The 13,209-nt window shown below is 50.3% G+C and overlaps 2 protein-coding genes across 6 annotated transcripts in view; one reads left to right on the forward strand and one right to left on the reverse strand.

Annotated features, from left to right (window-relative positions):
• Positions 1-895: 895 nt before the first annotated feature.
• NAT9 (N-acetyltransferase 9 (putative)) lies at positions 896-5,826 on the reverse strand. Of its 4 annotated transcripts, none has more exons than XM_063080941.1 (7): positions 5,768-5,826; positions 5,063-5,148; positions 4,009-4,118; positions 3,308-3,451; positions 2,639-2,698; positions 2,406-2,500; positions 896-2,295 (listed from the first exon to the last, which is right to left on the reverse strand). In XM_063080941.1, exons 2-7 carry the CDS (start codon positions 5,137-5,139, stop codon positions 2,161-2,163), a joined length of 621 nt encoding a protein of 206 aa, XP_062937011.1. In that variant the 5' UTR covers positions 5,140-5,148; positions 5,768-5,826; the 3' UTR covers positions 896-2,160. The 4 variants fall into 4 exon arrangements, with proteins under 4 accessions (XP_062937011.1, XP_062937013.1, XP_062937014.1 ...); XM_063080943.1 differs by lacking the exon at positions 5,768-5,826 and adding an exon at positions 3,521-3,558 and having other exon boundaries at positions 3,308-3,424; positions 5,063-5,147; XM_063080944.1 differs by lacking the exon at positions 2,639-2,698 and having other exon boundaries at positions 2,406-2,485.
• A 134-nt stretch (positions 5,827-5,960) lies between these two features.
• The window catches only part of TMEM104 (transmembrane protein 104), a 56,997-nt gene continuing 49,748 nt past the window's right edge, over positions 5,961-13,209 (forward strand). For both annotated transcript variants that reach the window (XM_063080828.1, XM_063080830.1), the window contains exons 1-2: positions 5,961-6,023; positions 6,665-6,777. In XM_063080828.1, the coding sequence (XP_062936898.1) occupies positions 6,733-6,777 (45 nt within the window). In that variant the 5' untranslated portion in view covers positions 5,961-6,023; positions 6,665-6,732. The remainder of the gene's footprint in view (positions 6,024-6,664; positions 6,778-13,209) is intronic.

The following is a 13,209-nucleotide window of genomic DNA, read 5'->3' on the forward strand; positions in this document are numbered from 1 at the left end:
GTCTGTGTGCCCACATGTGTGGGGCTGGCCATGGGCCCCTTATGCGATGGGGACAGTTATTGGAGAAAGTGGGAGCTGAGACCTAAATGCTCAGAGGGTTCAGGGGTTCCTATAACTCCTGGAGCGCTGAAAGTGTGAATCCTAGGACAGACAGCTTGATTTGGAACGCAAGGGCTCAGCTTTACGCTTACACTTTCTGCCAGCCGCCAGTGGGGTGCAGCAGTCCCCGGAGCAGGCTGAGCTAGCACCAGATACTCTATCTTATCTGGCCACTGACCTGATTGGAGGGCAGTTGTTTAGTACTAGGGAAAACAGGTCCACTGAGCCCCAGAACATGCATTCTGTGTGGCAGGGTGGGGTGGAGGGGACTTTCCAGAGGCAAAATGCCCGGCCTCTCCACAGAAGACCCAGGTCCCTTACACGTCTGGCACGAGGCCACAGCCTAAAGGTCTGCCAGGGTGGCCTGCAGAGCCAGGAAGTTCCAGGACAAGTGCTCAGAAGGGAGGGAAGCTGGCCCCAGGCTACTTACTCTCCACCCGACCCACAGGAGACCACTTAGAACCAGGTTCCTGCCTTGAAGGGAAGTGAAAAAGGAAGATAAGAGAATCAGGGACTCTGGCCATCTCCTTGTTAGGGTTTGGATTCCACTAGAGTTAAGAGGTACCAACCAAAATCCTAATCACAGCACCCATTGCCCATGCCCTGCTCAGCTGGGCCTGGCCTGCCCTCCACCCCGCCCCCACCTCAACCCTATGACCCCTGGACCCCTCCCCACCCTGCAGAGGTCGAGCAGTCCTGATTGCCCCACAGGGCTGTGGAGGGGCCCCTCCCTACCTCACCTGCTGGGGAAGCCCTAGGGGAACTTTGAGTCTAAGCCGAAGACAGGTGGCTCAAACAGAGGGAACTCCTATCGCGGAGAGACTGGAGCACAGCACAAACAGCCATAGCAAGCGAAGTTTTGCTTTTAGATTCAAGCATGTTTTAGAGCTACTGCTTTCCACAGGGATGGTCGGCTGTGAGGTGCCGAGATTGAGGGGGCTGGGAGGCCTTGAGCAAGTCACCTTACTTGGGACTGTTTTCCCCCACTTGAAAATGCCCTACAAGCATTCTTCCATGCTGTGTTTTGAAAACATGCCCAGCCTTTCTTGACTGCCACCCTGGATTATGACGGGGCACGGGGGACAGTCAGAAATCAAAGAGTGTCGCCCCCACCCTGAGGCCCAGCTCTACTCTGTAAGCAGCTGTTGCCAGGGAGCCAGGCCATCCTAAACCTGGGCCTCCACTGCCCCCTCATGGCCTGGTCAGGGGCAGCTGCTCCCAGAAGCAGAGCATGGGAGAGCAGGAGGGACAGACAGCAGAGCAGCCTAAAGCCCTCCTCTTCAGAAGGGTACCACTGAGTGGCCTCCACTTCTCCTGCAGCCCTGGCAACTGACAGGAGGACCCAACCTTCAACAGAAGGATGTTCTCCAGCCACAAGAAGCTGTATCCAAAACTAACTTACTCCTCCGCAAGACTACTTGGCTCTGAAGAGTAAAAAGAACGAGAACACTAGGTCGAGGGGCTGGCCACTCACTCCCTCTCTAAGCTGCCTGTCTTTCCAGAGTCACACCAGCCTGCTTCTGCAGGACAACAGAGGACCAGATGCTAAGATGGGCCTCCTGGTAGTTCTCCACACAGGCTGAATAAGGAAACAGGGAAGCAGGCCGTGCTTCCAGAGCAGGCTGAGCTAGCACCAGACACTATCTTACTTGGCCACTGACCTGATTGGAGTGTGCTTTACTCCCAGCCAGGACAGTGGCCACAGGGTGATGCCCCCGGCCTTTATGGGGAAAGGCGTGTCCACTCCCGTCAGTTCTCCAGGTGCCCCTGCACCTCTGGCTCCCACCTCCACCCTGACCTGTCCTGTGGATTCCTGCCATCCACTCCAGGTTCTGAGTCTGATCTGGGTTTGGCCAGGAGGGGAGAGGAGGGACAGGCCCTGGAGTCCACTCAGCCATATTGCCAGTGAAGAGAGGCCAAGGCAAGCCTGGCCAGAGTCTGAAGGGCCTAAAAGGTGATTCTCAGCCTGGAGCAGGACCAGGAGCTCTCTGGCACTGAAAGCTCTGTATGTTTACTCCTGTTGCGGGGCTCTGGTCTTTGGAATGTGCGGCGCCCCTGCTGTCAGCAGGGCCCTGCTGACCCATCTCTGTAGGGCTTCTCTTGCACGTGGCTGGTCTGCTCCAGAAGCCACTGCCGCTCAGGCTCGCTCATGGTCAGTCTGAGCGTCACCTCCTGGAAGACGCTGCTCATAGCCACCTGCATGAGCCAAAGAAAACAGGGCCTGCTAAGTTACAGCCAGAAGTTCTAGCACCACCAGGCCCCACTGCACAGACCTAGGCCTTGCCCTCTGCCGACGACATCCTTACCTGCTCAAAGTGAAGTTTCTGGAACATCCGGATGCTCGGGTCATTTCCTTGCCCGATTTTAGCCTCAAACTTGGTCAGACCTAGGTTAGTCACTCCTCCCAGAGGAGATCAGAGAGAGGGGTAAGCAGCAGGCTGAAGCCCCTCCCCCAGCTCCTCCTGTCCCAACTTGCAGTGGAAGAACCTGCCTCCCACCCTCAGGCCTCTTCCCCAGTTGTCTGCTCAAACTTTCTTACCATAAGACATCATCATGAGAACGGCCTCAGTGCCGAAGCCTTTGCCCCTACAGCTGGGCTCTAGGAAAAACAACAACAGCAGCCGCCACCATGTGTCAGGCTCTAGTGTGGCCACTTGACAGACATGACCTCAACCCTCACAACAACTCTGTGAAGTTGGTACTATCATTACCATTCTGCAGATGAGGAAACAGGCAAGGAGGAGTTAAATGACTCGCTCCAGGTCTCACAGCTTGCACCTCAGCAATCTAACTCCACAGCTGACCACCCTCGCATCATGGAGACAGTCAGTAGCCTCTCGGGGGAAGCTGAGGACCAAGGATGCAGAAATGGGAGGGGCTCCTCCCACTGCATGACAAGATGCTTCAGAGATCATTTATTTTCAGATGGTCCCCAGCATACATCAAGAATGAGGCAGACTGAATTGTGAAGACCCCAAAACCAAAGGTTAAGTTCACACCTAAGCATAAGAAAATAAAGTGATGAACCCAGGGGTGAGCCACCTCACCAGGCTGAGGGGGACTCGGGGCAGTCTGCCCCAGCCAAGTGCTGGGCTCACCAATGTGGAGCCTCTCACTAGGTTCTCTGAGCACCCTAAGCAACTTGGCAGCCTCACAGTTCAGCAGATCTGAGCGTGAGGGAGGGAAGGCAGGGCCAGGTAGAACAAACCTGCAATCATGACCTCGATCTCCCCCAAGGTGGGGTCTTCTACATCTGTGAGGAAGAGGTTCACATCTCCTGCCATGCAGCTCTCTTCAGTGATGCCTGGCTGGGCCTGCCACTTCTCTGCATCCAGCAAAATGAAGGTGCACTCTAAGCAGGGAGGCAACAGGGTTATCACCTACACTCCCCAGAGAGGAGAGGTGAGGATGGGATTCCTACCGAAGCCAGGGAACTGCAGAACACCATCGGCCCTGAGTCTGGGAAGAGAAAAGGGAGCCCAGGTCTTCCTTCAGCTTATTACAAAGTTCCAAACCTGCCTTCGATCTGCAGTAAAATATGGCTTCTCCAAACAGCACTATACTCTCAGAGCGCAGGGGACCCAAAGGACAGTAACCACAGCCACACTAAACTGTGGCCAGGGATGTGAGGGGAGGGCCTAAATTTATAGCCAGAGCCAAAAATTCTTTACTTTCTCTAAATCTTTCCAAGCCTGGCACAGTGAGAGGGGAAGAAGTCAGAAGGACCAGTCACGGGGACCAGCTTCAGGTGGCAGGAGGGTACAAAGGTTTCTGGCACCTTCCAGGCTTTTCATAAAGCTTTTGCAGCCTCATAAGGGCTGTGGCTGGTGATGAGAAAGAGAAAGAACCCGGAGACTGCCTCTAGAGTCAGCCCTCCCACTGCCCAGGGCCGGGGCCTCCACTCCTCACTGTCTGCATCCTCCCGCCAGCTGTGCTGCATGGCATACTCCTGCTCCAGGGTCAGCGGCTCTGAGGCTGTTAAACGCTGCAGTTCCTCTGATTTCATCCATTCGTGGTACCTGCAGGGACAAAGGGATGGCCTCAGACTTGCAGGACTGATTCAGAGGCATGGATGTGACAGTCTGTAAAGAAATGGATAGTAGAAAGGAAGGTCCCACAGGGTTAACACAGGGCTCATAGAAGACTCAGAGAAAGGATTATGATTGCTCCTTAGACAGAGGACCACAGACAGGAGACCTAAAGGCAGACTAGTTCTAGAAGAGAACAGCAGGAGGAGTCAGTTTTATCTGTCTGGCTTCCTGTCCTGTGTCAGGGGGTCAGTGCAGAGGAGCATTCTGAAAAAACATTCCTGAAATTCCTCAGGGGAAGTATGTGACAAGCTAACCTCAGCAAAAAAGGCTGGACAGATCCCCACGAAGGCAGAGCACCAGAAACCCCCAAAAGGAAAATTACAAGCAGAGGATACCCCCCCAAACCATCACTATCCCAATCTGCCAGACATTTGCCAACTAACCCCAGAAGAGTACCATCCTGTGACTCAGTCCTGGCTCTCAAACAGCAGACATCAAAACAGCCCATCAGCTCAGATTTTTAGAACAAGCTAACAGTAAGACTGCAAGTACTGAACATATTCACTAGCACCAAAGGAATGTCATTAATTTACAATTAGGTGAGAAGACAATTTTCTTTCTTACACACATTTGATTTACATAGAATAATTCCTTGCTGAAAGGCCAAAAGGAAGCTGAGAGGGTGAAAGGGAAAAACGAGGGGATGGGTGGCAGCTTCTGGGGAAGTCATAGTCCCTTGCTTCAGCTTTTTTTTTTTTTTTTTTTCTCTATACGTAATTACTTCTCACAACCCATGTTTGTTATTCTCAGAGGCTGTTTCCTCTGAGATTTGGCATAAGGAAGGCTGACTCTCCTCACTGTGCCTTAGAGAGCTGACTTACACAGCTTAACAAACCGATACAACTGCACCCCATGTCAGGCAGATCAGTTACCTAGGCACGTGCTCTGAGGTGTAGGGTACCAGCACCACCTTCTTCCCCAGCAGCAAGGTGTTCTGATTCAACCTCATGGTAGCAGCCTGCAGGTAAGGAGGGCAGAGACTTCAGGACCTCAGTTTCCTCCCACTTAGAGTGGCAACCTAGGCTCTCCTGCTGGGGCCAAGTTGACAGAAGGGACTCCCATCTTTCTTTCCTTCCAAACACTTCAGCGAACACGAACTCCAAACCCCTTGCAAGAAGGGGAACCGAACTGATTAAGGATAACTAGACAATCCTAACTCGCGTTTCAAGGGGCCAAGCCTGGGCTGCCGTTTCTGCCTATCTCTTCAGTCTACTCCTCAGACTTTCATTCCTCAAACCCAAGCACCAACTACCAACACTTACCCGCAAGACTCCCATTATTTGCCCCAGTCCAGGGATTCCAACCCAGGATCAACTTTCAGCCCTGCCTTAAACCTATTTCCAACCCCTCTTCCCAATGACCTCTCCCCTGGGCCCGGGCCCTGCCTCCGACCCGCCCCACTAGCCTGGTCTCCCAAACTACTTTAGGGTGAGGCAGCCTTAAATTCTCAGGCCCCTCCACTTTGTGTGTCGTTAAGGGATACTCTCCTCGACCCTCCAACCACAGGGGTCTGGGTACTGCCCAGCTCAGACCCACCCACCGCCAACGAAAGTGCCCCCAACAGAAAGAGTGATCACCTCCTCCAACTAACCACGCTTCCCGCATGCGCGTGGGAGCTCACCCCGCCCACTTCCGCCACGCAGACGGCAGCCACCAGGCCCCAATCCCGGTCCCGCCCCCGCGAGGCGCCCAATCAGCGCGCCGCGCCCCGCCCGAGGCTCGGGCGGAGAAGGTGGGTTGCGACGCCAGCGCATGCGCCCTGCGGGCGCTGGTGCGGGACAGCTGGCGCTGGCAGCAGCCGAGTGGCCGGAGGCACCGCGAGCTGTGCTGCAGGTGCTGGGCCGGACGGGAGGACCGGGTGATGCCAGACTCGGGGCTCCTCCGGAAGGGAGGGAGAGGGAGAGGTTTGGAGCGGGGCTCTTGAGAAGAGAGGGAGGTTCGAAGGTACCGGAAACTTAAGGTGGGGCAGAAGGCAGGTGGGGGGCGGGGAGTGGAGGCCCCATTGAAAAGGAGAGGATTTGGGGCAAGGATTGGGTTGGAGGGACCACCTAGGAAGGCTCCCAGCTCCCTGTCATAGGCGGAGGAGTCAGATAGTTCCTTGGGCTGCCCTGTGTGGTAGCGAGCTCGCAGTTCTTGGAATTAAATGGAGATAACCACCTCAGAGTGTGTAAAGGGGGCTTTTGAGGTGGATGAGACCTAGTGACTTGGGAGGCCCCTTAAGTCACTTGGAATCCGAGCAGCATTGAATACATTCATGCTGTGCACCGAGCAGTGCCCAGCACAGCAATGGAAAAAAGTTGGAAGAAACCGCGCAGATTTCAGTCATTGAGGAAGAACCTTCCCTCAGGGAGGAGTCTTGTGACAGATGTGGAGGCCGGAAGTGTTTATGATAAAATGATGAGGGGGAGGGTGTCCACAAACGTCATGCCCATCTCAGCTCCATCAGAAAGGTGAAGTCTTCTCTTTTGTCCTAGGGAGACGCTGCAGCTGCCACCCCTGCACAGAAGGAACCTCTGCTGCCCACCTTTCCTCTCTTTTAGAAATGGCCGGTGAAATCACAGAGACCGGGGAGCTCTATTCTCCCTATGTGAGTATGACTGTTAGAACCTGTTTTGAGGGCCGGCCCGTGGCTCACTTGGGAGAGTGCGGTGCTGATAACACCAAGGCCACGGGTTCGGATCCTATATAGGGTTGGCTGGTTGGCTCACTTGGGAGAGTGTGGTGCTGAAAACACCAAGTCAAGGGTTAAGATCCCCTTACCTTAATAAAAAAAAATTTTTTTTTTAAACCCTGTTTTGTTCATTACAGTGCTCTTGGCTTCTAGAGAAGCATGCTGCTTCCTATGTACTGTACCAATGAGTGCCGCCACTTGGATAGACCCTGGTGAAAGCAAGATGAGGGAGCTTTGTGGAGAAGCAGCCACGTTGCCGCTGTCATGGCTTGGAATATGAGTCAGGTTTATTCCCTTTTCAATGTTTATCAGAGAGTGATAAGCCAAACAAATTGCCTTGCTAATGCTTAATAGTATTTGTCTCATGGCTACTGCCACTTGCATATACTGTGTTGCCCTTGTGATGGACAGTGATTGACAGCTGTTGACTCATGGTTTTGCTCATCTCAGCAATTTGAAACCACTTTGGTCTTTAGCTGAATTTCACGTTGCACAACTTTATAGTCTTGGATGGTGTAAGAGGCAGTGAAAGCATGCAGAGACTTCTAAGTGCAGTTTACTGGAGTCTGCAATTAGAGCAATTAGAATGGTTGATTTCTCACTGTCTTGGGTCTGTTATCCCTCATCTATGACACACACACACACTCAGTTTATCTTTCCTAATATAGAGTTGGTCATAGTTGTTACATCACAGGGCCCTCTTACCTGGATAAGTAGCTGGAGGACTGGAATAATCAAATGATTGACTCACATTGCTACCATGTATCCTAAAGAAGAGCAGCACTGCCCTAAGCAGCGAGTCTTCTTTATTTTTGTTTCATTTTGTTTTGGTTTGGTTTGGTTTGGTTTGATTTGGTTTTTTTGCTGCTGGCCAGTGTCTTCTTTCCAGAACTTACCCTGCTTTAACAACTATCCTGCTTTGCACATACTTCCTTGTTTGGGAAGCCCTGCTGTGTTTCTGCCAGCTTCACTGGCTCTGCTCTTGTGGTGTGATGGATAAAGAGGCATCTCTGAGAACAGCTGTATGATAGCCTCCCTCACTCCAGGGTCTTCCTGTTGATCCTGTGCCATTCATGTTCAGCGGTAATGGAGCCCTTCATCTCTGTAATTTATCAGGGGAAGTCTTTCGTGATCCCTGGAATGGAGTGAATAGTGTCCCTCTCATTTGTGGAATCATGTAACAGCTCCTGGCCCCCTAGTATCAGCAATGAAATGTCCACACTGTCTGTAAACATCACCACAGTTCCTCCTTTTTCTTACAATATCTATGAACTTAGAGATGAGGAAATTAGTCATTTCTATAACTGAGTTTTGCAAGGAAAACACTGTGATGTGCCCCCATTTCTTATGTCTCCAGTTGCTCACGTCATCATTTCACATGTCAGCATGCGCCCACAGGAAACTGGGACATTAGACCTACAAGCTTTAGTGGGGTCTGCCCCCCGCCCCATTTCCTATGTGTTTTATTTTGTTCAGGGTATTTGTTTGAGGGCCAGCTCTGGGAATTTGCTATAAACAAGTGCTGGTGTTTTCTTATTCTACTGGTGAGAGGGATGTAGGGAAAAAGATGGATGGTGAGGGGGATGCTGTGGCATTAGCCAGGAGGTAGTAGTCAGGGTTTTGAGGGGAGAGGACACCTCCTTCCTAAGGGTTCCCTAACTCTGTCATCCTGGGGGAATGAGTCTTGATCCCCTGTGAGACCAGAAGAGGGTTTATCATTCACTGAGCCCAGATAAGCTATGGAACTGTCTTTACTGCTGTTGCTGCTCTGAATTCCCCTGCAGGCCCCAGCTCAGCACACTGTGGGCAGAACCATGCTCTGGCTGCCTTAGGAGACCAAGATACTGGGCATGTAGTTCATAAATGTACATCACCCTGTAACCTGGTCACTCCTAAGATAAAGCCTCTCGTTATCTCTATGCTACCCCATCATGAGTTCTCTTTTCCTTCAGGGGTGCCAAGCATGTTTGCTTAAGCTTGAATTATTCTGCATGAAATATTTGTAACAGGCAGACAAGCCTCATAGGGGACTTGCATGCTATACCCTCTCAGAGACATGATTCAGGCCTGTACATGTCGCCAGAAGTAATCTTAGGACAGGCATGTTTGTTTCCCCACTTATGGGGGCCAGGAGTGGCCAGGATTGAAAATACAAGATGAAATGGATCACGCCCAGTAGCATGGTCCACTGCTGAAGGTGTCCACATGGCTGCTGCCTGCTGAAGATTGTTGCTGTTGCTTTCGAAGGAAAGAGTGCTTGTTTCACATCCTTAAATCCTCGTTGTTGCTTCTGCTTCATTGCTGCCTTCTGTTTCCTTTTACACCTGTCAGAGGGGAAGTGACTGAAAGACACTGGTGGCCACTGCCTCATGCAGTGATGTGGGAGACGCTGCTGGCTTGGAGGTGAGGCAGGGAGTGCTGCAGTAGCTCACTGGAACATTGGGGACAGGGCAGCAGAACCAAGGAGCAGGGACTGTGCCTTCTCCAGTTCAGCCACAGAGGAAACTCGGATTACCCTGCACGCATAGGTCTTCTTTTGGGAGGGCCTTATTCCTCAGCTTTCTGCTACACTTCCCTGGAGGCCAACCCCACAGAGTTGTCCTGTGATCAGCAGAAGAGAATGTCTCCTTTCTCCTCCTTCCCCACAACGGCTCTTGACCTGGCTTGTGGCTCAGCTCAGATTTACTTCCTGCCTCCATATGCCTGCTCCTTGTGATCAGTCCTTACTGATTACTTTTACTAAAGGTAAAGAGGACTTTAACACTTGTCAGGACTGTGAAGCCCTCAGAAGGCAAGGAAGTCCTGCCTTATCCCACAGGAGTCCCTGAGCCCCTGCTAGGCCACAGTTCTTGTTTTGTAACTGAAAAATGGCAAGCAAAACAAACATGATTATCCATTTCTGTTCCCACCTGCCAATGGCTTATTTCCAGTAAATTTCTTGGTGAAGTTCTGAAAGGTTCTTCTTCACTGAGATTTATTTAAAGTTGAGCATGCATATTTTATTGTATCTTTATTTACAGCAGTGGTTCTCCACCGTTGGTGATCTTGCCATCCAGAAAACAGTTGGTAATATCTAGAGACATTTTTTTTTTATTTTGGTTTTGGTGGCTGGCCAGCATAGGGATGTGAATTCTTGACCTTGGCGTTACCAGCACCACGCTCTAACCAAGTAAGCTAACCAGCCAGCTCTGGAGACATGTTTGATTGTCAGGAAACCATTAGTGGGGGGATGCTGTTACTGGAATTTAGTGGACAAAGGACAGGGATGCTGCTAAACACCCTACAATGCACAGGACAGGCCCCCACAACAGAGAATGCTGTGGCCCCAAAATGTCAACAATGCCTAGGCTGAGAAACCTGATCTACAATGGATCTTTGACTTCTACATCCCAAGACCTTTATGCATCCCCAAATTTACAAATGCCTCTTGTGCTATTTAATTTCCCCATAAAACTTTTGCCCAGGAACCATCACCTTCTTAAGTCTCTTTGCTTTCTCTTTACTTCTATCACCAGAACCATCCCCAGGACCATTTTCCATTAAGAAATAAGATTTTTAATCACTTTGTAAGTGTTACTTCTTATAGAAGCAATAAGCAGAGAACAAAGCTGCAGAGGGATCAAATGTTAGGTCATCTGCTGGGGTCTGTTCTGTTAGTGCCCTGCTTAAAACCCTCTAAAACATCGACCCCCGTCACTTCCAAAAGGGCCCTACAGAGTTCAACCCCAGCTTCATACAGCCCTCCGCTGCCTAGCTTGCTGTGCTTCAGCCACACTGGCCTCCCGAAAGCTCCTTGAACATACCTACCTCTTTCCCACCTTACCTGGAAGTCTCTTCCGTGGCCCATTTCCTGGTGGCACCTTCTCATCCTTTAAGTCCTGGCTTGAATGTCACCACCAGGCTTTCCTTGAGTATCCTTTATTTAAAGTGCTTTCCCATTATTTGTCACAGTGCCCTTATTCTTTTCTTCATAACGCTTGTTCTCTCAAGCTGTGTTCATAGTTTGTTTTCTTATCTGTCTCCTCCTTCTCAGAATGTAGCTCCATGAAGTCAGTGGCTGTGTCTGTGTTGTTTGCTGTTATATCCCAAGCTCTAAGAACAGGGCCTGGCCCATAGAAGGCTCTCGGTAGTGGTTGAGTAAATGAATGAATGAGCAGAACTAAACTAGACAGATGACCCATTCTTGCCCTTGTGCACTCTAGGCTCAGAGTGCCAGTGATTGAAATTAACCCAGCAAAAGCAAGACTTAGTTTTTTTTGTATGTGTTTTTTTGTTTTTTTTTTTTTTTTTTTTGTCTTTTTGTGACTGGTAAGGGGATTGCAACCCTTGGCTTGGTGTCATCCGCACCGCACTCAGCCAGTGAGCACACCGGCCATTCCTATATAGGATCCGAACCCGCGGCGGGAGCACCGCTGCGCTCCCAAGCGCTGGACTCTCCCGAGTGCGCCACAGGGCCGGCCCAAGACTTAGTTTTTTATAGACATTCACAGTCACTTGTGAAAAGCCAAAACTTCTGGTTCAGAAGGTTGGCAATAGGCTATGTATCCCGTTTCCCACCCACCTGCCACTCTCAAAATTATTCTGTCAACACCACCCTGAGCCTAGACTCCCAAAAGGAGAATCATATCTGATAATGTTGTGATCCAACCAAGTGCCAAAGGAAGATAATCCAAATGTGTTTTAATCCTTCTGGGATTTGCCTACAGTGTTGGATTGAGATGGTGATGTCTAGAACTGGAAAAAGACTCTCAGACTCATGTCAGAAATGACCTAACTGGGGTCCAGTCACATCAGTTGAGTGTCCCTGTCTTCAAGCTGTGCACCAGGCACCTGAAAAATGCAAAGAAAAGTGAGATACAGCCGGCCTCAGATGTAGTGATGTGGAAAACATAAATACACTCACATCTGAAACTCAAGTGTGTAGGAAGTGTCATTGCTCTGTAACAAAGGTGGTTTCAAAGGTGAGAAGCAAGACAAACATGGAAGACTGGGAAGGGCTTTGTGTTGGAAGTAGCATTTGAATGGGCCCTGCAGGCTGGGTAGGAATTAAGGGGCTGGTGCCCTATGCCAAGTATAAATGCATGGTGGGCAGAGCTCTTTCCTCTCAACAGGATGTCCTCCCATTTGTCCAGCACTCAAATGTCCAGTCAACACCTGCTGGGAAGCCTGTCCCTCTCTAACCACTGCCAAACCCCTCTTCCCCCAGCTGAGGGCCCCAAGATGGCGGTTGACAGTTCCTCTCTCTATTTACTCTTTTAAAAAATCTGACTGAGGCTGGAAGAATGGGCCCCAATTTGCATGTTTCTAATCACAAATTCAGCACATGGTTATCTCAGAAAAACTTAAGAGTAGATAAAAGAGCATCTTTCTAAGAATGGGAAGTGAAAATGAGAGATGGGTGGGTGCTCCAAGAGGTGAGGGGTTTTCTTTAAATGATCAGAGACAGGGCCAGCCCGTGGCTCACTCAGGAGAGTGCAGTGCTGATGACACCAAGGCCGTGGGTTCGGGTCCTATATAGGATGGCCGGTTCGCTCACTGGCTGAGCGCGATGCGGGCGACACCAAGCCAAGGGTTAAGATCCCCTTACTGGTCATCTTTAAATAAATAAATAAATAAATGATCAGAGACAAGTGGTAGTTGATCAGACACCCAGTTTAACAGAGCACAGAAAGACTAGCTAGGTGTCCACTGTAATAGTCCAGGCCAGAAATGATTCATTTGAATTGTGAGTAAGAATCATCACAAAAGTCTCCTCAGAGGCTGGCTGGTTCTCTCATTGGTTAGAGCAGGTGTTATAAAGTCAAAGGTTTGGATCCCCGTACTGGCCAGTGCCAAAAGAAAAAGAAAAAAGAAGTATTCAGAAATAAAATCAATAACACGGGGATACAGAGGGGAGGAAGGAGGCTGAGGCCACTGATGGGATGTCCAGGTGGTAGTGACTAGCAGGCAGTTGGACTTGAGGTCTGCAGAAGGGTTGATACTAAGAGAGATGTAGTCGTTTTTTGTCCAGCCACTGTAGTTAAAGCCATAGGGTTGGACTAAGTTGTTGAGGAAAAGATGTGTAGAGAGAAAAGAGATAGCTAATGTCAGGCATGTAAGAAAGAGAATAAAGACTAACTAAGAAAGTCATTGGACTTGGGAAATAGATTGTGACTTTTTTTTGGCAGCTGCCTGGTATAGGGATCTGAACCTTTGACTTCGGTGTTACAATACCGTGCTCTGACTAACTGAGCTCACTGGCCAGCCCTTCATTTGTGATTTTTTTTTTAGGAGTGCAGTTCCTGAAGAGTTCCAGGGGGCTGGCCAGTGAGCTCACTTGGTTAGAGCATGGCTAATAACACTGAGATC

This window comes from Cynocephalus volans, chromosome 16 (assembly GCF_027409185.1).
Source record: "Cynocephalus volans isolate mCynVol1 chromosome 16, mCynVol1.pri, whole genome shotgun sequence".
Lineage (NCBI taxonomy): Eukaryota > Metazoa > Chordata > Mammalia > Dermoptera > Cynocephalidae > Cynocephalus > Cynocephalus volans.